The 27,614-nt window shown below is 41.9% G+C and overlaps 1 protein-coding gene across 1 annotated transcript; it reads right to left on the bottom strand.

Annotated features, from left to right (window-relative positions):
• Positions 1-1,119: 1,119 nt before the first annotated feature.
• Positions 1,120-23,676, bottom strand: fndc4a (fibronectin type III domain containing 4a; the record flags this gene model as incomplete). The annotated part of the gene is made up of 6 exons (XM_083688563.1): positions 1,120-1,161; positions 4,284-4,423; positions 6,204-6,293; positions 11,478-11,682; positions 12,999-13,114; positions 23,601-23,676. 6 exons carry the CDS (start codon positions 23,674-23,676, stop codon positions 1,120-1,122), a joined length of 669 nt encoding a protein of 222 aa, XP_083544689.1.
• Positions 23,677-27,614: the final 3,938 nt, after the last annotated feature.

The following is a 27,614-nucleotide window of genomic DNA, read 5'->3' as shown; positions in this document are numbered from 1 at the left end:
AGATAGAACTTAAATTCTATATCCTAATTTCAAAGCTGATCTGAAAGAAATTAAATTTAAAAAAAGATTGACGACATAAGCAAATGATACACAATGTGTAACTTATACTTTATTATATAGTTATAATTATAGTTATAACACAAATGACTTAAAGTGTTACTGGCTGTTGTGGTGTAGTTGATGTTGCCTTGAACAAAAAGACTGCACATTTAGCCAAGGTGAATAGTTATTTTTTTACACTATTTATTTGCATGAACAAATAAGAATACAATGATAACTTTCTAAACTTTGCATAAATGAGCAAATACCGTCATCATCGTTCTGTTGATGAATTTGATAGAAAATAATATTAAGAAAAATATTTTTAATAATTGTTCAACTATACATGCAGAACTTCAGATTTTTCACGTTATCTTCTGGGCAGCTGCTATTCAGTTGATAAGTCAGTAAAGTCAAGATAATAAGTCAGGTGAAACACAGTGGGCAGGAGTATATTATTAATAGTAAAATCAACCCCCCCGACGCAAAAAAAATAACCCAAAAAAAACACAACAAAAAAAAACATTGTATGAAAAACAAATGCTTGATTTTAATATGAAAACAGAAAACAATCTGTATCAGTATTGCAATAACTTATTTTTTGCATCTTGCTCTTGTAAATAAGGGAGCACATCAAAGGCTATACTACAGGTGAATGACCAGCATGCAACCTCATGTATTAAATTGATGAGATATGTACAAACATGAGCCAAATACCAGTTGAGAATGATCATAACATACTGTATGCAATTTCATCAACTCTGTCCAGAAGTATTGGTTGGTTCTTACTGTAACATTGTTCTGTCCGATTTTGGGCAAAATATTAGACTTTGCTAAGTCAGAGTATTATAAATTCACATTCAGAATGGGAAAGCAAAACAAGAAGCAACATAATTCATGACATCTGAACATGGCATCCATTAGTAGGCTACTATATCAAAAATACACTGTTCATTGAAAACATGAAAGCTTAGCTAATGGCTTGTTCTGCTCGGGATTTTTCCTCATCATTGAGAAGGTTAAGAATGTAGAGACAGGAGGAGAGGGGAGAGGGGAAACCTGACATCTGCATCCTTCCCATCAAACCTCGATGATGTTGATAGATGACACAGACGAATTAAACTGCAAAAGACAGGAAAATCAAAAGATAAACATAACTTTCCCAGATCGGGCCAATTTCGTTAAGCAGTTTGTTAATGCAAACGTACAGTTTGATGCAAGTTATGATGTTAGCTCCTTTAAGGTTCATTCAATTACTTGTTTTGAGGATGAAATTAACGAATTTCAGAGTTTGGGGGGACCATCCGTTGATTGATAAAATCACCTTGAGTTAATTGAAAGACTGAGGGTAGAGCAGATTATAATAATCACTTCTCTCCGGGGAAGAGGAAATGATTTGAGGAATGGTTGAAGAAAAGAATTGATCAAAAGACTGAAAACCTGAAAGGACAGGTTTTTCTTCTCCAGGGCTGTTAGTTGAATTATTATGTAGGCCAGCACATGTTTATACAGCCCAGGGTACCACAATGTTTGCTGGTTTAAAAGCAATTATCCCTTTTCAAAGCTCAGTGATTACATCCTCCCCTCAAACATTTTTTTTTTTTTTTTTTTAAAGATGTAGGGTACGTGGATAAGAGATTAAATAAACTTTACATATTGTATGTTCAATTCTTGGGGAGTTTTTTTAAGAACACTCTATGCTTATCATACAGAACATTGAATCACATGAAACATATGTCTTGTATGAGGACAATAAAACACCATCGGTCATCACGCACCGATTTAAAGTCATTAACTGTTGTTGACAATGTTGGCCCACTCTAATTTGACAACTAAATTCCATTCCCTGTTATACACGCTCCGTCCTTGTATCAGAAATCTTTCAGACCAACTGTGTCTCTGACAGATTAAGAAAAAACAATCATCACCATCGATCAGTCATTGTCAAGGTTCTGTCAGATCGTTTTGGTTAAAAGCGGAATAAATCGATAAAGCCACTTTCCTTTCCAGCTTCCTCTCTTCAGCAGGTGAGGTAATGGATTATGTCGTCTTCCCTCTCTCTCTCTCTCTCTTGTTTACTCTCTCCCTCGCTTCTTCTTTCTCTTTTAAAAACGTTTCCGCTTGTTTCCCATTTGGTAGCTGGGTGTCACTTTACATTAAGTTCCCCCCTTTACTTGTGTAGTAATTGTAATTACTCTAGTAACAACACTGTATTATTAACATGTTGTGACATAGTAATTAGGTATACTATAAGGAGTTTAAGCGGTTTGTGTTCGTTCCACTTGTGTAATAATTACACAACTCCATTACTATGCATTTACAAAGCAATTATTAATGCGCTATGTAAAATAATGTTAATACAGTGTCATTACAGAGTCACTTCACAACTATAGGGGCAACTTAATGTAAAGTGTGTCCAGCGTCTGAAAGTGCTCTATTTTAAACCTTTAACAATGAAAGGGAGATGGCAAGTTTATTTTTAACAACTGTGTTTGCGAATTAAAGATGAGGTTTTCAGGATATGTGTGTGGAATACATCACTCTGTTCTGAATTTGATTAACAACATTATCAGGGTGATTTTCAAACAGGAGCAAGTAGTAATTCTGAGGTTTGAGCCTGACTTGTGCTCTTGGATTGGTTCAGCATTCCATCGAAAATGTGTATCAAGTTCTCAACAGGACCCCACCATTAGAAAATCCCATCCTCCTTATCAAATCCCATCCTCCTTATCAAATCCCATCCTCCTTATCAAATCCCATCCTCCTTATCGTCCAGTTAATAAGGGTAGGAAAAGGAAGATAAGACAACACAATAAAAAAATCCAGAAAGGATTACCCTTGATCTTATTTAAACATGAGAATTCAACACCCCCCTAAGCTAATTTCTACCCAGAGGTGAACAATAAAACGAAAATGACCCCTGTCATCGATTGATCGGTGGCCTCAATACTGAACCCCCAATGGCTAAACGTCTTCACTATTATCCAGTGTTGCTTAAAGCCACCTCTCTCCCATTTGGCAGGTTCTTGATTGCATGTACTTTTCACAGCAGGGACCTTGCCACCCTTTCAAGGTAACTGTGAAGACGCCAGTTGCATGTGGCAAGCATCACAGACCATCACAGACTGTAAGAGAATACCCAGTGGTGCCATGCTCACATATGCCTCCCTCCCAGACAAGCTAAACACCTTCTCTGCTCGCTTTGAGGAGAACGACACTGTGTCTGTAGTGAGGGCTCCTGCTGCTCTCGTTCTCAGTGGCCCAAGTGAGTAAGACCTTCAAACAAATTAATACTTACAAACTGTGGGCCCAGATGGCATCCCTGGGTATGTCCTCAGAGCATGCGCAGACAAGCTGGCAGGGGTTTCCATGGATATATTCAACCTCTCACTGTCCCAGTCTGTTATCCCCACCTGTTTCAAGGTGATCACCAGTGCCCTAGATCGACTCATCCTACCAGATACTTTAAATCCACTACAATATGCATATCGTTCAACAAGATGACAGAATCGCCTATGGACTTCACATTGCTCTGTCCCATTTGAACCTGAGGAAGAACACCTATGTGAGGATGTTGTTCATTGACTATAGTTCAGCATTCAACACCATTATCCCCTACAAACTAGTCATTAAGCTCAGGAACCTGGGACTGAACTCCCTCTGCAATTGGATCCTAGACTTCCTGACGGGTAGACCCCAGGTGGTGAGAATAGGCGACAACACCTCCTCTACGCTGACTCTTAACACAGGGGCCACCCAGGGTTGCGTGCCCATTCCCCTACTGTACTCCTTGTGCCTGCGGTGAGGGCTCCTGACTGGATGCATCACTGTCTGGTATGGTAGCTGTACCACCCAGGACCATATGGACCTAGAGAGGGTGGTGAAGCTCCCCACCCTCCGGACTTTTACACTAGGACTTTTAAACCAAGCCGCCCTAGTCACAGTCTGTTCACCCCGTTGGGTCTAGCAGACGGTACCGGTGCATCGAGTCCAAGAACAATAGGTTCCATCACAATCAGATAATGTGCTACAGGAAGTGTATCTGCTGATCTGTTGTGATACCCTTGGGCCAGGGGAGACTGGTGGAGATAGAAAAGGACGGGCTCATTGTAATACATGGAATGGAATAGGGAATGGTACACATGTTTGATACCATTCCCCATTCCATTCCATGTATTACAATGAGCCTGTCCTCCGATTTCTACCTCCACCAGCCTCCACTGCCTTGGGGTAACCGTACTCACCTTGCTCCGGAGCAGTCCCCCACTGTGGTGCTCCGGCGTGCTCCTCTCTGAGCACGGCAGCTTGACCTTACTGTCCTTACTGTTACTGGAGTCATTGTCCTTGATGATGTCATACTGCCTGCAGAACAGGGCGATGACAGCTGTGGGCAAGAGACAGGTGGAAAGTCACATGACCTGTCAGTGCTTCCTGTAACGCTGACACGCTGAAAGGCCACGTGTCTAATGTGATTTCCATTCCCAAGGAGAAGAGGCATGGTTGTGAGGCTAGTTTTTTTTTTCTTCTTTTAACTCGAAAGACTGTAAATGACTTCAGCCGAATCGTAGGTATAGTAGAGGTGTAACATGTTTACCATGGAAAACTGGTTGGCCATCTTGCCGATTTTATGGGCCATGTGTAATGAGAGCAAAGGGAAGTATACTGCTACTCAATATATTCTTTACTGTTATTCAGTAGTACCATCATCATTTCAAATAAACTGTACTCTACCTGGAACTGTACCATGAGCTGCTGTATATTGCCTTTAGACAGGAGAGGAAATGAGTTGCAAAGTGTCTTACTCATCTTGTTTCTCAGTGCACTTGAGTTGGCTGTAAGAACCAACATTGACAGACTCGTAAAAGGGAAGCATCTGATTGGATATAAAGTTTGGTTTGGGTGGTACCGCATTTAAGGGAATAGGGTTGCAGAGCAGTTAATGTTTGGATACCACACCATTATATCTTTGATCCCACATTTGATTGTGTCAGGAGTCTTAACAGTTCTTGTCATAATTTGTCGCCACACTTAAATGGTTTGAAAACACATTTGCACAGCACCTACTGTATGATTATATGTTAAACGCTTACAGTGATTGGCGCTATGTAATTCTCCTGGCAATGTTACAGTATATAGGTATTATGACAGTTTATTTATTTGAAGCGTCACTGAAGTTTTTTGTTGATCTTCAGAGCCTCCACAAACCCCTCAGAAGATTTATCTTGAAGAGTCAAGGATTCTCAACTTTATGGTAAGTTAGCAAACCCATTTACGAAAACACATCCGAAGAAGAGAGTGACATTCAATTTTCCACTTGATGAATATTTTATTACGGTCGCTGTTTATTTCCTGAGCATAGAAAACCCATTGTTGTGACGATATTACTAATTTATGATGTTTTTATAAGACATTGCTTCATTGCTGCAGGAACAAAAGGGGTGTCCCTTCAGTGATGGAACTGACATTGGCTGTTTCACATCATAAGAAGCTCTGTGCTCTGTGCTCTGCTCTCTGTTTTCCTACCATGCCTTATGCTTTCCCTGATTAGTATTACACAACTCTACTCCACAGCTCAGGGGCAGGAAACCCTGTTCCTGGAAGTCCATTGGGTGTGCCAGTTTTCATTGTGGCTCAGCATTTCATAAATCAGTCAAAAGGCCCTTAGGGATGGCAAGTCATTACTCAATAATGGAAAGACGGAGAGCGTAATGTTGGTTTGACATTATTGCAGAGGGCAAGATACGTCTAAAAATGAAACATGCATTTTCAAGCCAATGACCAAACACACTTGGTGACTTTTGAATGAATTTGACATTAAAAGATGACCTTAAGGTAATTAATTGATTGATCTACTGAGCAAGTACCCTGAATCCCTATTTGAACTCTCTGCAATAGCACATATGTAAATCATTTGTAAAGTATAATTCTTTTGAAACCACTTTGGATGAGGCATACATGTACACATTGAATATTCTACTACCAAATACGAATGATTTAACTGTACTTCCTCTAATATGGCTGACGAAATCCAAGTGGCTGGGTGGCTTCTGAGTTCTGTCAAGTAGCCTTGTGCACTGTGTATTCACTTGCCACTTGCCAGGCCGTCATTGTAAATACAAATTTGTTCTTAATTGACATGTCTTGTTAAAGAGCAAGTACCTTACCTGCCCACATGAGCAGCACCACCACAATGATGATCATCTCCCCAGTCTGAAGGTGTCTCAACTTATCAAGGCCCTGCATTGTGGGGTCATCTGTGAGGATGAAGAAAATATTTTCGTCAAAAAACGATTCGATGGACTGATGGACATGAACATGTGTTAATGATTTATAGGTAGTTAGAAAATCATTATAAAATGTTTAACAAATCATCTGAAAATCATTTGTAAATAGTTATGAATATAGTAACTCATAATTTTACTAAGCATTTAGTAACATTTATAAATGTTAGAATAATAATTTCTTAAAAGTGAGTTAATTATTTAACAATGTTTTATAAAGGGCTTGTAAATGAAAGTTATTATAAAGTGTTACCAAAGCAAACCTATAAACTCATTAGCTGAACTGTGAACTAGTTTAGCTTTTGGTTCTGGCAACTGTATCTCAATTACTTTGTCTTTAAAGTCAAAACTTGAAAATAAATACATTAACTGAAGGACTGTACGTAGCCAACTGAAAGACTAAATTCAAATGCTAGTTAGTCAGACAAGAAAAAAGGGAGGCTGACTTCTAAGAGAATGTAAAAAAATACAAGAAAAACATGCTCAACTTCGACTAAATTGGGAGACTTTACTGACAACTCTTGGAGACCTAAAGAGTTTCCCACACAAGACACCAGACCGTATCAATCCCCATTAAGACTGCCTGTCAGTGTGGGGCTGCAAAGATGGCTGTTTATCTCATTTCGCTATCATTGTCCTCCCACCGCGGCAAGAAAAGTGCTTGGCAAAACCACACATCAATCTTGGGCATTAATCCTCTTTTCAGGGGATTGACTAATGGCTTCATTTCCTCCCCCTACCATCTTTTAACCTGTGTGGAACTCTTCCAGAGCACCACTCTTCCCAATTGATCCTCTTTAGTGAATCACACCGTCAAGCGGTTGGCTCGCAATACAAGACTGTCAGCTCTCTCCGCATCTTGGCAATTACCGAGATGTGGTCATTTGAATCGTCACGTTATTTTCCCCTCGATTACAACACAAGTAAAAGTGCAGAGATGCGCTCTAGCTTGAGATTAGGGATAGGATGATAGTGATCAGAGATTCTCATCGCTGGTGTTGATGAGAGTGTTTATGATGAATATTTATGCCCCCCCAGTGTGAGGGACAGGACACACTAAATAAACTAACTCCAGTACCTGCTGCTGCAGCTGTCATGCCATGCATATTTCACATTGTCTTGGTGCTCTGAAATGGTGTTTGATTCCTCCCTAAAGTAGGGTGTGAGTGGGAGAGTCTCGTGGAGTACTGTGTACTGTATGAAAGGCTGTGTTACATTAATTAACTGTTGTGCCTAGGAGCCCATATATAGGAGCCAAAGTGTGTCTCACCATTATACTGTCCATCATCAGCTAATTTGTTCACACATTTCCTCTTTTAAATTGAACCATTGAATGTAGGCTCGTGGGTTTCATTATGCTTAACTACCTGATATAAAATCAATGAAACCACTCCCTTGTCTCTACCATGCTCAACAGTCGTTAACAATCAATAAAGTAGTGATTGACTGTCACTAAGTTGCTATTCTTTTCTACGATGATCAATTGTTTGTCTGGTTTTATGATGGCCAGAGCAATTGTTATGAAAACTCTCAACAGAGAGGACTAGAATGGTGACAATGAATGTACCATTAATCCAATGTCATTTTAGTTACTGTTGTTAAAAAATAAATGTGCAGAGATGTTTTTGAAGTGTAGTTTTCGAATTATGGAAAATCATACATTTTCACAAATGGTTAAATCCCCACAGCTTATTCGTAGGCATACAGCATGGAGTGCTACACTGCAACCGTTTGCTGCTGTGAAACCTGCAGGGTTAGTTTTAGGTTGTGACTCAGCAGAGAACCTGGCATCGCTTTGAAGTACCAGAGTAATTGTGTCTAAGGGGACCTTTTTCCTAGTTGTGTTTGACAGTACAGACTGAATGTTCCTCTAAAAATATCCCCCTCACCCCCATATACGAGGCTGTCTTGGGAGATTTTTTAATGGGTTGAAACACTTTATTGTGGAATTATTTATGAATTATTTATTTATTATTCATGAAACATTTGCATCTTGAATTTAGATTACTGGTAACTATGCCACCATGTTTCATTCCAGTGATTATCTGAGATTCCAGTCTGTGAGCATCAGAAAAATAGCTATTTTTATGCACATGGAATAATTTGGTTCTTGTTTACAGTTTAAAGTGCTGGTGTCCCAACGCTACATTTATTTGCACCTCAAGAGTACCTCTAGAATAGTTGGACAATGTGAAATACACAGTTCGACCTGTAGTACAGTATCACAGAGTTGTTTATATTTGACCTACTGTCCGTTTCATTACTACAGTGTGTTTTCACAACCATGGTTTGTCCCATTTTATCACTGTTCTGTATTTCCCAGTTGCCCCAAAGACGGTTCTGGAAGCAAGGCTAAACATCGCTCACTTTTGAAGGGCTCTCTGGAATATTCATACTGTATGGCCTGCAAAAGCACACGTACACATTTTTATCCAAACATTTCGGCCTACATTAGCTAATGAAATTGCTCTTCTCTACATGGAGGAAAACTAGCATTGATTCAATAACAACACAATAATCATACTGTTGAGTATCACGACTGTAGCTAGCTCATTGGAATGCCTCTGTATACACTGCAAATCAATTTACTTTGAATGGGAAGTGCTTGGCCGTTAACAAAGGATCTCTGAAATGGCTCTGTAATGCCGGGGGGAAGCCAGATTAAAATGATTTATTCAGCCGCTGTGGTCGGGGGAAGTTCAGAGGTCAAAAAAAGAGGCACTTGTGACATTACATTAAGGAGGTGAGTTGTTAACTTAATTGTAGTGCGCACTTCAGGGAGCCACAACAGAAGAGGCTATTTTGGGACATTTCCTCTGTGTGCCAAAGATGGGTTCTCAGTCCCAGAGCCTAAAGAGGCACATAGCCACCAGATAATAGAACCATATGTGAGTTCTACCCGGAACCATCTGTGCAGACTACCTTACATCTATGAATTCTCTTGGCAGTAAACCTACGGTAGGTTATACCCATATACAATACTGTTATGAGGCAATGACACCTGTAACTAAAGTATGCTCTTCATGTAGTGAACCTCCACTGTGTGTAATGTACATAATGGAAAGATAATGAGAAACCGTTTAGTACATTTACATTCAGGAAGTAGATCTTTAACTGCGTTGTAAAGCACACAACAATTACCATACAAATTGGGAGCTCAATGTGATTAGAATGCCTTTCCGAGTATGGCTGGAGAGTCTGCATCCAGTAGATTTATGGGACGTCAAGGCTGTTCCTGTAAATCCAAGGGCCCAAACACACACTCCCACTAATTAAGTTAATCCACTGACTAGACTGTTTCTTTGACCCGCGTGGATGACTCAGGAGACCGACAATTCATGACTTAAGCTAGACGGACACTGTGCAACTTTCACAAACGCAGATGATTCCAACCACTGAGAGGGTCTCATACTGCAAGGCAAATCCTACTCATGCAGTGTACATTGTGTCACGACAGGGACGTCCGCTGTGTTGACAGAATGTACACTGCATGAGCAGACCTGATGGTAGCTCTCACACTGGGTGATGTGACCCCCCCTCTCACCCGCTGCGCATTGCCATTGTTTACAGAATCCTGGATTCCAATTGCTTGACTTTCTTATATCGCCCGGTAGCACCTCTCACACTGCATACGTAGAAAGGAGCCACGACCCAACATTTCTGACATGTCATAATTCAAATGGGAGGTGATCGCGTCTTCTCTTCATGTCGTTGGCCAACTCACACTGTGTGAATCAAGGCATCACGTTCACCACAGATGACCTGAGTTTACAGCTGGTATGTACAATTCATTGTGAGAACTTGCTCTTGGCAAATTTGTGACAGAAATTGTGCAGTGTCTACCCGGCTTTACATTTTTTCCCTCCAAAGTGTTCAAAACATGCAGAGAGCTCACTCCCACTGACTGGGCAAAAGCAGGTGGTTCATTCAATATGGTTTCAATGTTATTTTAACGTAATTCATTGTTTATAATGTTTATATTATAGAAATGCAGAGGATTGATTTGATTTGCAACAAATTCTTCTACATACTCAGTTTGATATCTTGTTTTGAACCAATGGTCATCAATAGGGTCTAACGTTGAGATTGTTTGTTTTTCGCACTGGATTTAAATTGGTCAACAACAACCAAATATCGATATTGAAATGTATATTTAAGGCAAGGCAAGGCAAGCCAAGTTTATTTATATAGCACATTTCATACACAGAGGCAATTCAAAGTGCTTTACATAAAATAGATAAAAAGGAAAGATCATGAAAAAAAAAAGCATAAAGACTGATTAAAGACTGGTTGAAAAAAAATGAGGTCCCAGAATTGAACCTTGAGGTACCCCACACGTCATGCTAGTTCGCTCAGATGTGTAGTTGCCAATGGAAAGAAAATAGTCCCTGTATTGCAGATAGAACCTGAACCAATCTAAGACCGTGCCGGAGAGTCCAACCCAGTTTTCCAGTCTGCCCATCACGCAGCCCGGCGACTGAATCTGTAGTGTTTTAGAGTGTGTGTCAGAATCCTGATTAGACCACCCCAAGTGAGGTAGAGTTACATAAATTGACAGAGGCCCTCCTCGAGCCGTGCGTGAAGACTCTGTCAATAATGAATTGTATGGCAGGGGAAAATAAGCCTGCGAGAAAGACAGTGAGGACCCTTGGGAGAGGAGCCTTCCAGTGCTACATGCACTTACATGCTCTTCACTGGGCCCTAATGTACAGTACCTCATGTTGTATGTGCATGCGTAAAAGCCAAACAGCTAAAAGAGGGTAGTGCAGGAACAGGGTATTCCTGAACGACTCTAAATTGGGGTGTCCTTTTTGTCTACAAGAGAACAGCCTTTTGGAGGTCCATGTGGGATAAAACATAACAAAAAATGTTTCACAGGGTACACCATTATGTTATGTAAGACTGATATGGGTCTGCCCTGGTAGCAGCTTATTCACTAAATGTTTTTTGCAAAGCCTTTTTGCTGTGTTGCTCTGTTCTACCCTAGTGTCGCCTTTGAAATGTCAATATATTGAAATTACTGAATTTCCTGTTGCCAACACTTGAAGCATCTCTATGAGGCATACTGTACCTTGTCGACCCTAACTATTCCATATACTTTACACCAACCTGTACACCTAAAAGGGCACAGAGCACCTGTCAGAGCAGCATTCCTACCTTGGTTGGAGCTGTTGGAGGGGAAGCGGTCTGACTTCTTGAGGGTGCGGAAGTGGACCCTCTTGCTAGCCTGGCTCTCCCCATACAGGCCGATGGACTGGACCTGGATGATGTAGTCTGTCTCCTCTTCCAGGTCCCATAGGACACAGGCCCGGCTGGTAGTGTTGACCTCCCGGATGAACCTCTGCATTTGTACGTCCTGCCTCTGCCATTGAAGAGACACAGGAGATACTGTAGTATCTGTACTGAGGCTACAATGTGGAATACAGACCATTGTTTGGGTTAATTACTGGCATACTTTAAGACATAACTAGGATACAGATGTCCTGGATTTAATAACATATTGTACCAAATTTTGGAGTAAGTTGTGGATCCTGCCAATAAATGTAATTCTGATCACATACAGTAGCTGTAAAACATGTGTAGCTGCAACCTGACAATTGAACAGTTACAGTATGTTAGTAAGTGACACGAAATTATTGTTTAAGTTCTATGCTGAAAGGTGTCACAATAGCTATGACCTTCGGAATGTTATTGAGGCTTGCAAAATCCAAAAACGGTGGGGAATAGTTTGCATATTTGTATGCAGGATCTCTACCCCATCTCCACGGCTTTTGGCCAGATGTCTTATGTTCGTTTTTTACCGCAGTGCTTGACAGAAGGATCTGATGAAGGGAACTCATTACGGTCTTTAAACACATTCTTGGCAATTACTTGACCTGTACAAAGCCAGATGCATACCATGATGGACAGCCATAAAAAGAGCTGTTTAGATGTTGCACACAGTCTGTCACTTGCTCCGAATGAATAGCAGAGTTCACTTCCTCCATAATTCATTCAAGTCCATAAAGCCCAAACATTCATGAGGCTGTATTCCTGCTTTCAACATCAGCATTCACAGCTAGTTTGACTACTCTAAGCATATTGAAATCTATTCAACCTGAAAAATGCACTTTGGCAGCTGTGTGTGTTTAGCATAAAACCTTATGTTCTCTTGACAAATCAAGCACATTGAGAGCTTTATTTAGAATGTGAGCTTGGGGGCTGCATTTAGTCAAACCACTCTTAAAGCTGCAGTAGGTAAGATATTTGCATTATATTTTGGTGGACTTGTCATTACATGTTGTCAGCTGTATCACAATGTCAAATGTTCTGAGACAAGATCCAGCTTCTATGACTGACCCTCGCACTGCAATTGCAAAAATGTCTGCCAACTTTGACAGGGGGATGATCACTGAATGATCACTTGCTAAAACCAAGGGTGCATTCCAATTCTCTACCCTTAAGCCAGACAGGTGAACTTGTGCACTTCCCCCGATGCATTTTAAATGAATGGGGAGTATATGAGTGCACACTTCAGGAGAAGGGTAAAGAATAGGAATGCAACCCTTTAAGAGCGGTCTCCCAGCAGTCATCCTCTGTCAAAATTGGCAGCAACTGGCAATCCATCCAATTCATCCATTTGTCACATATCCGTCATTCCTTTTTCATCTCAGACTGCCAAACACAACTGTGACTTACTTGTTGTGAGATGGAGAAGCCGATGATGACGTCCCCTTCCGGAACCTCCCAGGAAACTGTCGCTGAGTCTGCCCTCAGATGCATGACAGACACATTGACAGGAGCAGGTGGGCGGTCTAAAGAGAGGACCATGTTTAGGATAAGTATACTGTACTACAGAAAATATGGTAATACTGTCTAACAGTATGTATGCATCCACTTGCAGTTCACACATACTGTATACACACTGTATACACAAAAAATTGTCAGAATAAGTCTTAACTAAGAGATTCAGTAATTGTATGAAGGCAGTAACCATTCACACCATTGATATTTTGCAAGCATTCCTTGCAACAGTGGAGGGAACAGTTGCTTTTCTCTTTACTCTCATTTATATGTGCATCTAAATCAATACCTATTTATCATGAAACCCCTCCATCCCTTCAGGAAGTAATTCTCAACCACCTCTATTGGCCTATTGGTAATCTATTCTAGTCATGGTTAAGCCATTACATTGTATTAATGAGAAGCACAAATACTTTGTTGTGGATCCATTTCCATGTATACCTCTGGCCTAAACAGTGTGGGTTTGTACTCAAGAAAGCTCTCCAATCTGGCAACTGCACGGCAGAATATAAAAGCCTTGCCCCGGGCCATGTTCTCCTCCCACAGGGACTTGTCTAGTGTCACATTGCTTTTGAAGATTTCTTTCAAAGTTATTTTTCTTTATTCATCTCCCTCCCGCTTGGGTTTTGTTCCATGTTCATCTGCCCAACTGTGTTGATGAGTTGGAACAAGTGGAGGTCCGAGTGGTGCTTTCCCGGCTCTCCCCTGAGCTTGTGTGTCAGACAAAACATGTATTCCCTTCTGCTTATGTCCTTGTTCATGCATTGCTTGAACAAAATGTGTGTTGATACAAGCGAGGTCGAGCATGTGGTAAAACACAACAACCGGCAAGTGGCGAGTTCCTCCTTTCACTGAGTACAATCTGGCCATCTGGTCGAGCACAGCCACACCCAGGAATAGATGGAATGAAATGGTATAGAATAGAATAAGTACAATAGAAACGGTTAGTATTATTTTCCTAAAGTAGCATAACATATTCTGTACAATGGATGCACACAGTAGCCTACAGTACAGATATTTGGCAAGTGCATACCTTTGTGCAATTGTAGTAGGTCATTGTGTCTAGTTTTCTTTTCGGGTTCACTGCTTATGACCTCCGTGGGATGCACGTTCTTTCTTGGCCTACATCTGGAAAGCGCAAGGGTCGCTATGTCACACTTCATCATCGATGTTGAGAGCAGCTCTCCCCGTGCTGTGAAGTTCTGCCCAGAGGGCAGAAGCTCCCATTTCACCATATTCATGGTTCTGACCAGACTTCTTTGAACCTGCTAGGGGAATTGATGTGAAGAAGTTGTATTTCTCCCTTTGACCTGGAACGGCTGAACCACTTTCATCACCACATCCTCAGACACTCACTCACCCGCCAGCCGAGATGCATGTTTCCCCGGGTATGAAAATCCATTCAGCATGTATTTGGTGTCCATGTTGGCAGCTAACTAAAACTCATACACCGGCACTGAGCCTTCGTTGGAAACCATTGCTCATCAACAGTGATGTTGTCTCTTGGCTTATAACGAGCAATCGAGTTACGCACAAACATGTTCCAGATGTCTGTAATTAGGGTGAATTTGTCCATCTCCTTATGCATGGTTCTCATGCCCTTATCGTCATATCATCAAAACGCATGGATCGCATAATTTTACCAAAGTGCTTCCATGGCATAGTCTCTGCGAAGACAGAGTTCTCCAAAAGCTCTCCAATTCCACGGACCTTGTGCTGTACGCCCGCAGGTTTACAGGAAACAAATGAATGCTAGATAGACCTGTCCCATGTATTGTCTCCTTTGACCCAGTGCGTAGCAGCAACAGTATGGTCTGATTTGTTGCAACATCCCCAAATCAAATAAACAATGGAAACTGTCGAGTGTCCTGTCTCCGTAATTACATTGTGTGATGCCAGTCTACCTGCTGTGTTGGTGCCTGTAGGCCATTCTATCCAAACTGTCACATCCTTCCCAGTCTCCTCTCACCATGGCTGGAGGTGACACCGGCTAAGTCAGTTCCATTCTGTTTTTTTTTGCGTGGAGTCTGAGGCGTCAGAGGATGAGGTGACACCGGTTGAGTTGGTTCCTTTCTGGGGTTTTGCGTGGAGCCTGAGTCATAGGTGACACTGGCTCAGTCGGTTCTGTTCTACTTCTTTTGCACAGAGCCTGAGGATCAGGCTGGTAGTTAGAATCGGTATCACTGTGATCACCACTATCATCACTAACGGTAGCAGGCATTTCATCAGAGTCTGAATTACCATCAGTGTTCTCTAGCCACTCCAACGCTAGCCATTGTGAATTCTGCACACTGATTAGATCTCACTTGAGCTGACTGACTGCGTGTATCGTGTCAATTAAAAAATAAGCCCACCCCTAATTAGTTCTATCCATGTCTTCATCAAGGTGTGATGAAGGGTGTCTGTTCTTCAGAGCATTCTATCCACATGTAATTGCACGTTGATCATTCAAATTACTGTTATTGTCTTTCTGTAAATGTCTTTCTGTAAATACCTTATTTGTCACTTACCCATGTGACTGAACAACAAGCACACATTAAGGTTCATATTGCTCATTTCAATTTAACTGCTTGCCATTCGAGTACTTTCCCCTTGATAACAGACTATCTGGGCACCATTTACTGTGATGCTGCTGCTTCTCCTTTTTCTCATATCACCCATTCCCAAAAGTACCTGTCGTTAATCTGACAGGCCGGGCCTTAAGGAAATGGCCTGGGTGTCCATTTTATGTCCATCCCTCCTAGACAGCGCCACATTTCTTCCCCCTGACGCTTTCGAGTAATCTATCATGATTTAGAGGCCAACGGACAAGCTGATTACGGAGTGGCACAAAAGCCTGGTGAGCAGGCCAAGAAACAAAGGGTGACAGATTCAATAGAGGATCCTATACCCTCGGTCTCCCAGCAATCACTTGGGCTGGAATGGATGGGTAGGGAGAAAATAGGAGGCAGACAAACTAGACTGAACCCCTGGCTCTCCCAGGGGGATTTTGTCTTAAACAAAATGATGGACTTTGTGTGTTGTGACAGCTGGTGACCGAGGTGAGACGAGAAATGGGGGCTTGCTGGGTCTCTCTTTTTGTGAGAAATATTGGAAATGGGGGGAAAAGGGGAGTTTCTTAGTGTGTGTCTTTCTGTGAGAAATAGGGGAAAACAAGAAAAGGGTTGTCTATTTCTCTATCTGTGAGAAATATTGAGATGTACAGAAAAAGGGTGTTCCCAACTTTGTCCAGCTACATGATGTGGACTAAATAACAGTAGCCAAGGAAATATAAGCAGAAACTTCAAAATCATTGTGGAATTAAAATACCCATCGCATAATTTCATTAACTGTTTTAGTCCGATAGTAATGGAATATTCATTGAAGGTTTCACAGTCAATTCATTCATGTAAATTGCATTGACACAGTTTTAAGCAAATTGATAGGGAGGACCTTAACAAAGTTATCTTGACATGACGAAGCGAAGCCACACGCAAGGATGATGTGCCTTCCGTCAAATGCATATGGGAGAAAAATAAGGAGAAAATTGTGAAATCGGGAGCCATTCCAAATCATTTGCAGTCTTGTCCTATCTCGCCTCCGCCACCCCCCCCCCCCCCCCCCCCCCTCCTAGTTTATTCTCCCTTATCTCTGGGGACAATCGATAATGCCCTCCCTGTTCTGTCACAAAGGTGAGCGATAGCACATAGTATCAAAAATGAGAATCAATTCTAACCAATGGCATGTCGGGAGGTAAGCAGGCTCTGGGTCCCCTGTTATCAATCCTATCAATGTCCCCCATTTCAAGCAATCTGTCATTATATAACCTAAAGGGTCAGGGTCAACTACAGGCTGGCCGCATAGCGACAATGCCTTGACATGCACATAGATTGGTTATGACAGAAAATACTGTACTGAATGGGGGGGGGGGGAGATCAATGATGGAGAGAGTGAGGGGAGATGGGGGTTACAACTTAAATTGGAGGTGGTCTTCTGTACTGTATGCCACCTTTTCGAACATAGAACACCCTCCACACCCTTTGAGTGCCCATACTGTTAGCCGCCAATCTTTTCAGCACTGTACACCTCAATTATCACATGACATATTGCATATACTGTACTGTAACCGTGTACATGTACAGTATCTGAGTTATTCATGGTAGACAATAGACACTTCACCTATCTTCACCTTTGTTGAATGTGTTTGTACCTGTAAATTCTGGCTTAAAATCTATATTTCCATACTTCTATCTATTTTTGATCTGTCTGTCATTCTCTCTCACAGATACAAGACTCGAATTCCTCATGCTCATGTTCGTACAACTTTGCTTGGATACTTTTATGCTTAAGGAAATGGAAAAAGTGGTTGAAGAAAGCTACAGTTCTTCTTCAGTCGACTATGGGACATGCACCCTTGTGTACCTTTCGCTGAAGACCCATCCCCCATCCCCCCCGACTCCGAAGCTCACCCATAGAGAGAGTCCTCGAGTGTCCTCGGGTGGCGGGTTGTGACGACGGACAGGTCACTTCAGGTATGGGGGGTGTTACACGACGGACAGGTCACTTCAGGTATGGGGGGTGTTACACGACGGACAGGTCACTTCAGGTATGGGGGGTGTTACACGACGGACAGGTCACTTCAGGTATGGGGGGTGTTACATGACGGACAGGTCACTTCAGGTATGGGGGGTGTTACACGACGGACAGGTCACTTCAGGTATGGGGGGTGTTACACGACGGACAGGTCACTTCAGGTATGGGGGGTGTCACACGACGGACAGGTCACTTCAGGTATGGGGGGTGTTACACGACGGACAGGTCACTTCAGGTATGGGGGGGTGTTACACGACGGACAGGTCACTTCAGGTATGGGGGGTGTTACACGACGGACAGGTCACTTCAGGTATGGGGGGTGTTACACGACGGACAGGTCACCTCAGGTATGGGGGGTGTTACACGACGGACAGGTCACTTCAGGTATGGGGGGTGTCACACGACGGACAGGTCACCTCAGGTATGGGGGGTGTTACACGATGGACAGGTCACTTCAGGTATGGGGGGTGTCACACGACGGACGGACGCTCGGTCAACGGCGTTTGGTCATTTTGTAACAGGCCACATGAATGTGCTCGACACCGTGTTTCCAGCCTTCAAGCACTTTTTCCCGTTCCTGCAGGGACATCGTGTCGTGGTCAGAACGGACAACGCCTCCACAGTGGCGTACGTTAACCACCGAGGAGGAACGCGCTCTCTCTCCAACTCCTGTCAGTGGCAGTGGCAGTGCAGTTTGAGTGCAGGTGAGGGGTCTCCTTCATGATAGATAACTATGTAACATCCTCATGAAAATGATTCATAAGCTGTTTGTTCCTACTTCAAACTAATGTTCCAACCTCTCCATGTTTGATGTTCCTTTCTTTTAACCATGCCTCTTTTGCTCTTCCCTAGATCTACGGGGAAACAACCTCAATATGGCCACTCGTCTTGGTCGATAGGTCACCCTATTTGTTGGAGCGAACAAATGTTAGTACCCTCGTGGGATGCGGACGCCCTGTCAGGATGAATCATGGGGTACCGCCGCAGCCCGGCGCATTAGCTGCTCCCTATCTATCCTGATGTACACACAGTCGAATCCCCACAGAGATATCAACTGTAGCGGTTCAGACGTCACGTGAAGAGGGAATCTAGATGTATTTGTTTACAACAACGTTTTGTTTGCAAGACAAAATATTTTAACCTAAAACATTTATTAAAGACATTTATACTGAAATATTATGGGGAATGGGACCAGTCAATCTGGGGAATAGCTGAGCATTGTGCAGGATAGGCTCATCATGGATGGATAGTGAAGAGCTCAACTCTTCAACTCAGGACAAGGATTTTTCTTTTTCATCTTTTACAAGGATGTGTTTATGAATTCCCTCCACATCCCTATACTGACAAGACAGGGAATTGGCGTGTTGACAGTTCAAACATCCTCTAACGTTAACCGTGCCCACACATTTACTAATGATGGTATCAACACAGGTGGCTTAACACATTGCTCTCTCTGTATAGAGGCCTACAGTATGAGATGTAACTGTGATTGAAAACATTATCAGGCGTGTGTGTATGCAAATGTAAAAACTTGTCATCACTAAATACAGTATATAAAGTGGCAGGAGCCGTCGTCACGTGATTTTACAGATGGCAATGTCAGGCTGTCGAGACTGACGACTCTATTCAGGGGGGCGTAAAAGTTCACAGTGATTGATTGGTTCACTAACATTGTCATAATGGAACTCCCTTGAGTGCATAATTCAAGCTGCTTCAAACAGTGAGTGAGCACTGTAGGTTTAACAAGGTGAGGAACTGTGAAACAAACGGTGTACCCAGTGACTCTTATTTCCTTCCCTGTCATATTTCACCCACCTCAATCACCTCTGTATGGTCTTGGAGAGTGGCTTACACTTTATTTCAAGGTCTGTTTATCAAATTATTGTTAACCATTATTAGATAGTTTGTTGGGATTAGATATAATTACGGGGCATAAAAACTCACCCCCCCAAAAAACAGGTGTGGTGTTTACAAGCTGGCCTTCCAAAATAACTGTGTGTTTTATTTGTCGACAAGTAACTACCTTTTGACCTCAACACTGCAAACTGTATGATTCCCTGGCTTTTGCACAGCAGAGGCTTGTCGGACTGCTACTCTTAGACCTAATACCATGGTCATACCGTGCTGTTTTTATCTCCTAGATGTGGCTAGCTTCCCCTGTCTTTTCCTCACTTCAGAAGAAGTCAGTTGCTCGCCATGTCTCTGAGCTGCCTTTGAACTGGGTGTCAAGATGAAAACAAGATCCTGCCTTCCTCTTGCATTTGATACGATGTGGGAGCGGTGTCTGACTTGGCCTATTGCCCAATTGTATTTTCATGATATATAATATAAGCTGTGCAGCAGGACCAGAGTATTTGGTTAACCAAGGAATGTTAATACACGATCTCAGGCAAGGTTTACCCAAGGGCTTGCTAGCAGCTTCTATGCCTGTACTACATCATCGGGTTAATTGGAACAAAGCTTTTGTCCTAATAATATTATGTATCAAAGTCAAATAGAATACCACTTATGATCTCTGTATGTATGCCTCATACACAATCCCAAGTCGCATCCCAATCAGCCAACAGCGTTTAGAAATACACAGACCATTTGGGGACATCTACTCATCTCATCTGGTTTAGAAGAGTTTGAATGTGGAACACTGACAGACTCATCAAAACCAAATGAGATTTATTCAGATAGTCTGTATATGTTTCTCATCTCATCGAGTAAAAAAGCAGACTGACAAGATCTGAGCCAGTTAACTTCAGACGTTAACAAATTACTGGACTGATACAAAATCTATACATATTTATTTCTGAAGAAATTGGATGAAAATAATGGTAGTTCATCAGCTTCCTCTGAAAAAAGGACCCCAAACACTTGACACATACTCCATTTATAGGAGACACCCAATTAGACTCATCCGTTTATTTTAAGCGCCCACTGTCTTCAGGTAGTCACGACAACAACGCAAAAGTGTTGAGTCGTGGTGAGTGGTATCATGTCATCATCTTCTACTATCGAGAAAAAGTGCGGCCTGGGCAGGTCTGGCCTGCCCGACTGCCCCCAGCAGTTTGGAGTAACGCAGCACAAACTAATCATCGTGCTGGTTGCGCTCACCTTGATTAGTGTGCCCTTCCTTACTGGCCTGGGAAACAAAGTTGTACTTGGGCCACATCCGGATGCCTGGGAGAAAACAGACGTGGGGCCAGATCTGGGCTGTCATTTCTCTGCTGACTGGGGTCTCTGTCAGGTATGTGGGTTAGTGACAGTAAATTGGGACCAGATGGCACCAAGTGCCAGTCTAAGGTTAATGTAATCAGTGACGAATGTCTCCACGGCAGGCCAATTCAGTCACACTGCTTTAGTCAACAATACAGACAGATGGAAAGGTTTTTTGTTTTCGTTTTGGATAAGACTGAGAAGAAGGGCAGGTTTCTAAATACGTTTTTCTGAACTAGATTAATATGACTGAGATTAGTTAATTAACCATCTTTAACGATCAGTGACAGTGAGAGAGCTTTATGATGAACAACTTTATAACCCCAAGGTCGCTAACCCCTGTGCCTAATAGGGACATCCCACGCAGAATGGCAACAAGCTCACATGCTTCCACGTCAGGACAAACCGCCTAAAAACAGCAACCCTGCTCACTGCAGTTAGATTCTATAAAACTAATAAAAGTACAAAAACTAAATATGAATTAAATAAACTCAAACTCAAACTAATTTAGCAGACGGCCCTTCCAAGGCGAAGGACTTTACAATATGTTTGTATATAAGTTTATGTATGTATGGAACATGCAACAGGTAAAAACCAGACAATGAGAATACGCAAAGACATGAGTCTGACTAATTTATCATTTATACATCTATTTGTCAAGTGTGTGTCATAACGTTTATCAATGCGAAATTGCCAATTTATCAGTGAGAGACTAGACTGGCACTTCAATAAATTGCAATACGCATGCATGATATACTGCTGTGAACTGGCCACAGTCCTCCCTCATGTTTATTTTTCAGGGCAGGCAAAAAGCCCCAATTTCTCTTTGTATTCCACTGAGTGGAGAAGATCAAGTCAAGGTTATTTACCCTATTATACCCCCACCGGGTCCCTCCTGTTTTAGTGAGGAGGTCTTGTCGTAGTTTCAGTTTAGTATTCTGCACAAGGACTGTCCCGTGGGGCAACCAGTGACATTGCAGTTGTCTGTGAGACGGAGCTGTGAAACACTCTGGCTCTGAACTGACCTTACTGTGTGACGCCATGCCTTTTGCCCATTGACATTTTTACATTAATGAGCTCTCATTGGTCAGAAACCAAATTCAAAGATATTTACTTCTTGAGTTTATACAGTCGCAACATGGCAGAATGTGACATGAAGGCTATGACTATATTTTAGATAATTCTACTCTAGTCCTCAAATGTATATTGATTCAATCATTTTAAGGGACATTCTACATTGGGCCTCCTGCTAGTTTGTTTCATGTTGGCTATACTGGTTACTGGGTTCAACATACAGAAGCCTTTGCAGCAGTGGTGGATAGGCCTAATTTCACTTTATTTATGGTTGCACTAATGGCACTGAAGCGTCAGTTTTCTACGTTATGTGGCCCCTAACAGACGTTTCACTGTTAAATTCCCCATCTATTCATTCCTGTCTTGTGTCATCGTAAAAACGGTATGGGAAACCTCACCGTCGTCTACAATTAATTTATTCCGTTTACTTTGAAATAACATGCCGCTGTAAATGCCAGTGTCTTCGAGCATTCATGGGAATTACCTCAATAGATTCCGCAGCCATTCTATCATCAATGCCCATTGCAACAGCCAATTCATATTTATGAGTGTCTTAAAGAGATTATTTCATTCGTATTTCTGCTCTTGACGGCTCTGTGAATTATTATTTTGAAAGCACACGCTTTCAGAGCTGTGCGCGGCAAACGGAGGAGCGCGATTCCGTCTCAACGGGCACAACGCGCCAACGAGAGCACAGCGCGTCTCTCTCACTGCTTTATAATATCAGACTTTGCTACAGAACTATTCCCCTGTGAATTTAGAGGAGTGGAGGTGGCGTAGGTTGGAAATGTATGACAGCAGTGTGAGAGACGTTGGTGATTAGTCGAGAGCTGATGCAATAAGATATTGTATGCTACATTTCTTATCCTGTTCCTGTATATGTGAACACTGGACAGTAAAGGTCGCCTTCGTGTGTTTCAGATGCAGTGGTAACACGCCTGGATAGGTGGGTAAACCCGAATTTAAAAAACACTGACCTGGCATAATAGGTTGGGAAACCCTTTTCACAAAAATAAAAATGGGTAAACTGAATTGACGCCAATGTATGTATGTTGCCAATGCAGCTTCCCGCCTATAAATGAATGTATGACTGTAGGAATGGATAAATATACAGTGTATGAGTTATTGATGATAGCTTTCTCTTGCCAAGAGTTTTAACTGTGTGCATCGCCATCACTGCCTTTTGTATAGCCTAGATGCATGGTGTCTCATCATCAACGGCCACTGACCAAAGCCAATAATAGGCTACCTGTACATGGATGATAAGTCACTTGGTTTTATAGATGTGTGAGTAGAGTTATACATGATGCGTAATTACGGAGTATTTATCTAAAATAAATAAATAATAATCATTCATAAATAAAGTCAATGGAATAGGAAAAATGTAGATGAACAATAAATTAGAAGTGTGTTGCTTAATTAATGCGTCATAACAACAGTGCTGACCACGTTGATAACGATGAAATCACCTGGGACAATACAGACAGTAATGCCATCCACGGTGACACATTGCAGGTTGCCTTGGCTTGCCCATGTGCAGTTGTATGGCGTTTACGGAGTTGTGAGTTAATGAGAAACGGTAGAAATATGTGAATAAAATGCAAAAGAAAGTGGACAAAAAACAGCATACAGAAATAGCACACTTACTTGCCCCTACCAAGAACATGTCACTCGCAAAAAGCAACAGGAACACAGAGTTCACCAAAAGAAGCAGACGAGCCATTTCTTGATGTTTTTCTTCTGAAATAGATAGAAATGTATCTTCTTCAAGTCCGTACTTGTAGGCTACTTAATTTCTTCAATGCATAACATATTGAAATGACTGAGAATGATTCCTCTCACGAATCATCCCTTTATCCGAACGATCAGTGCGGAGTCCAAGTGTTTAGAGTATGTAAATCAACTTCAAGTATGTGACAAAAGAGATCATATTCACAAACATTTTGTCTACATGTCCCGGCACAGTCATAGCAAAAGTATTTCCATACGTCGTCCGTTCATCATGTGGATGATATCAAGGTTTCCTCTCTAAAATCGCAGTCCTAATGGAATCTTACTGCGCTCCAGTGCCGTCTTCTCCACAGACTTGAAATGATAGGTGTTTCTTTCAAATCGAACAGCCAACTCGTGACAATGTTCAAGTTTATATTTTCAATCTTCTATGAGCTCGTCGTTTATCGTGTGCGTACAGGTAGCCTATAATGATGCACGCGAGGTCCCCTCAAAAGAGAGGGGACACGTTGGGACACGTCCAGGCGCTTCAGGACCAGAGAGAGCTCTTCAGCACCTCAGATAGATCCTCAGCTTCAGTGCGCCCTCGGTCAACCAGGTTCTTTATTTATGTAGATTTGTCACTCTGCACTGCCACTCGGCGAGATACAACGGAATCCAAAGGGCCAATACCACCTCGTTTTTAGCACTTAGTTTTTGGCATTATGTCCAATTGGAGCAGGCATTTCATTCGTAATGAATCATCAAAGCTATAGAAAGATGACCTGTCTTTCTCTCTGCCAGCACCTGCGCATACCCCTTGAATAATGTCACCAACAGAAAGTCAATAATAATTGATAGATGGATTATGTGATACCCATGTGTGCAGTTTTTGTATCTCATTTGATGAGGTTTATTGATGTATGAAATAAAGTATTTACCATGTTTTTCACCATCAATACCCTGCTTATAGGCCATCGTTCTTTGTTCTGTCCTATGTTGCCATGGTTTCAATGAGCTCAACTGCACTTGTCAACTGCACTTCTCTGCACCTGAGAGCCTTTTGGAATATCAGACCTTGAGCTGTTACATTATATTCGTTACCATGACAGCTGTCCAACTTATATAGACTTGGAGAAATAAGATGACATTTCTGTGACATTTAGCTCAATAACAGCTGTTCAATTTGATGTAGCTGAATGGCTCCCATTGCAGAACCAGGACACTAGGGTTCTAATCCGAATGCTCCTAAAACATAACTTTGTTTCTGTATGGCTTTCAGGAGTTATTAGACTATTTTGAGACCTGTTAATGCAATGACTATAGTTTAGTGTCAGACTGTTTCTCAGTTAGAGTTCATGCATAGTAAATTATAATCGATAAAGGCTAAAGAGTTGCATTCAGCATTTGGGGGGAAAAAAAAGAGCTAGGCCTAATTTCTCATTTCACTGATGTTCTGTGACAATTAACAGTGAATTTAAAGGCCCATGCCAGCCAGCTTTGCTTCCTGGCTTTTCTTGAGAAAAAAAAGGAACTCAACGAATGGATTGTGACGTTGTTGTGACGTTGTCATTCACTGAGCTATTTGCGAAAGTAACATCAGATATAGCTAGGGGCAATTCTCAATAAAATGTGTTAAAAGGTTGTTGACACAGTCGCAAAAAAGCCGGTGAAGGGGGTTGGGAGGGTTATATTTGACTCCGGGCACCAACTTTACAAACAGGCACATTTTGGAGCTCTATAGCGGTGTGAAATGTCATACGTCACGTCACGTGGGAAATCATTTTAGGAGGAGCTAAGAAAATAGAATTTATTGCCGAAAATACACACACTTTCATGTAAATGGCAATATTCTGACCTGAATCATTGTACAATAACAGCACCAAGATGTCATACAGTATATTGTCATGCCTGAGGTTGCTGTTCTGGTGACTCTGGCGCCCTCCTCTGGCGGTCCGGTGCCAGTGCTGCCTCATCACTACTCATTCCAATCACCTGTCAAAAACTAACCAAACTGGCGTTGTACAACTGTTGTGTATTGTTTTGAGCGTTTTTTAATGCTGGAGCTCTGTAGCTTTTGCAATGTTGGATTGACAATGTTTTTTTATATATGAAAGAGAGGTTAATTAGTACAAGATCAAAGTGATACTGGTTGACTAAAGTTTAATGTAGTCGGACCTCCAACAGCAATTGCTTGTCCTATCACCGGCTACTATGGTGGCCTTATAGATGGACTGATGATTGCTGTTATACTCGGGTCTAAAGCTGACTTAATGGGTCATTACCCTATTTGCCACACATTTGAAATGGATATCAGGCAAGGCTATTTTCTCTTGCATAGAAAACAAAACCTCCCTTTCATCGAAACAGGTGGCTGTGCCTGTGCTGCGCCAGAGAGACTTCTGAGGGCCTTTAGAGAGAGATGCTTTGAATGAGCGATAATTAAATGATTATTCCGTTAAAGCAAATGATTATTCCGTTGACGTTTACTGACCAGCTTAATCAACATTTTAGCTTTCCTTGAGGGAAAGGCCATGATGTCGGTAATGGTGGTTAAGAATCCGTGATTTCACACACTTAACTATAATTATTGTTTCTTAGCGAGACATTCAAGGTAAGCACCATGGTTAGTATTGCAAGGCATTTTACAATTGGTGGGGGGTATTTGCACAGATTCTACTGAATGTTGTGTCCGAGAGAAAGTGTTCTTTCACTAACTATATTTATTTACCAGAACGGGCGTTAATACTTCCCCTCCTCATAATACAGCACAGCAGTACTTATTGGTGGAGATTATCCATATGACAGGAAAGCATAGTCACTTCTTCAAGCTCTCTCCATAGTAATGGAATGAGCAACGTGTTTAGTTTTTTTTATACCATTCCCAAACTTGTGTATTTAATCCCATTCCTCACTTCATTCCATGCATTACCCATCCTCCGATTTCTGCCTCCACCAGCCTCTTATCCATATGACAGGAAAGCACAGTAATTTCTTCAAGCTCTCTCCATAGTAATGACACCATTTACTGGTAGTTTCACTCTTTGTAAGTGTTATTAATTGAGGTTTTGCCTGCCATGACGGAGTGCAGCAGATGCACATTGAGTCGTACAGAGGATCCCACCGCTGACACCAACAACCTTGGTGAGAGCTCTATATGTTAATCTTTACTGCCCAGATGGAGCACAAACATATTTTGCTATGACTATCATTTCATCCCAGAGAGACACACCACTCCGCCTCGGACTCCTTTTCGAAGAAATCAGCACTCAGCGTGAGTGAGATGAATGCCAAGCAGGGAGGGAAGAAAAAAAGACAGGGAGGGAGATTGAATTCATTACTCCACATCCTGTACAGATAGGCAGTATGGGTTTTACATGTGCTCGTTTTTCACAGACCTTTGGTTGGAGGGGATTCAGCCATCTGTCAATTTATTTACTGCGTCTCACAAGCCTCACCCCCATGTGTATGTAATTGACCATCTTGGTTGTGTTTAATGATGAGTCAAGGGCAACGGGTTCTGGTAAAAACTGGGAAATATAATTACCGGCGCACTGGTGCAGTAACCAGTATTGCGAGCCTGTGCAATGCCGGCTGAGAAGTAAATACTGCTGTTGTGCTCTGACTTTAAAAAGTTTGTTACTGGAAAATACAACATGATAATGATGTAAGAGTTAGGGTTATAGAAAGAACAAATACATGTAAAGTGGTGTTTAATGCCTCATGCAGGGCCTTTAGAGAGAGTACATGCCATGGAAAGACGTGTAAAGTTACACTTCATACAGTGACACGTATCCACTTGTACAAATTATTATTATTTCAAATTCATGATATTTTAACAGGTTGTGGATGGGAGAAAGCAGACATGAGCAGCTATTTCACCTCACAGGCACATTTCAGAGGCAAGAGTTATATCATTTAGAAATCACATATATTCTCCCTGTCCTCGAT

Source organism: Argentina silus (assembly GCF_951799395.1).
Source record: "Argentina silus genome assembly, chromosome: 17".
Lineage (NCBI taxonomy): Eukaryota > Metazoa > Chordata > Actinopteri > Argentiniformes > Argentinidae > Argentina > Argentina silus.
The sequence above is the reverse complement of the archived record's forward strand: the minus strand, read 5'-3'. Positions and strand labels throughout refer to the sequence as shown.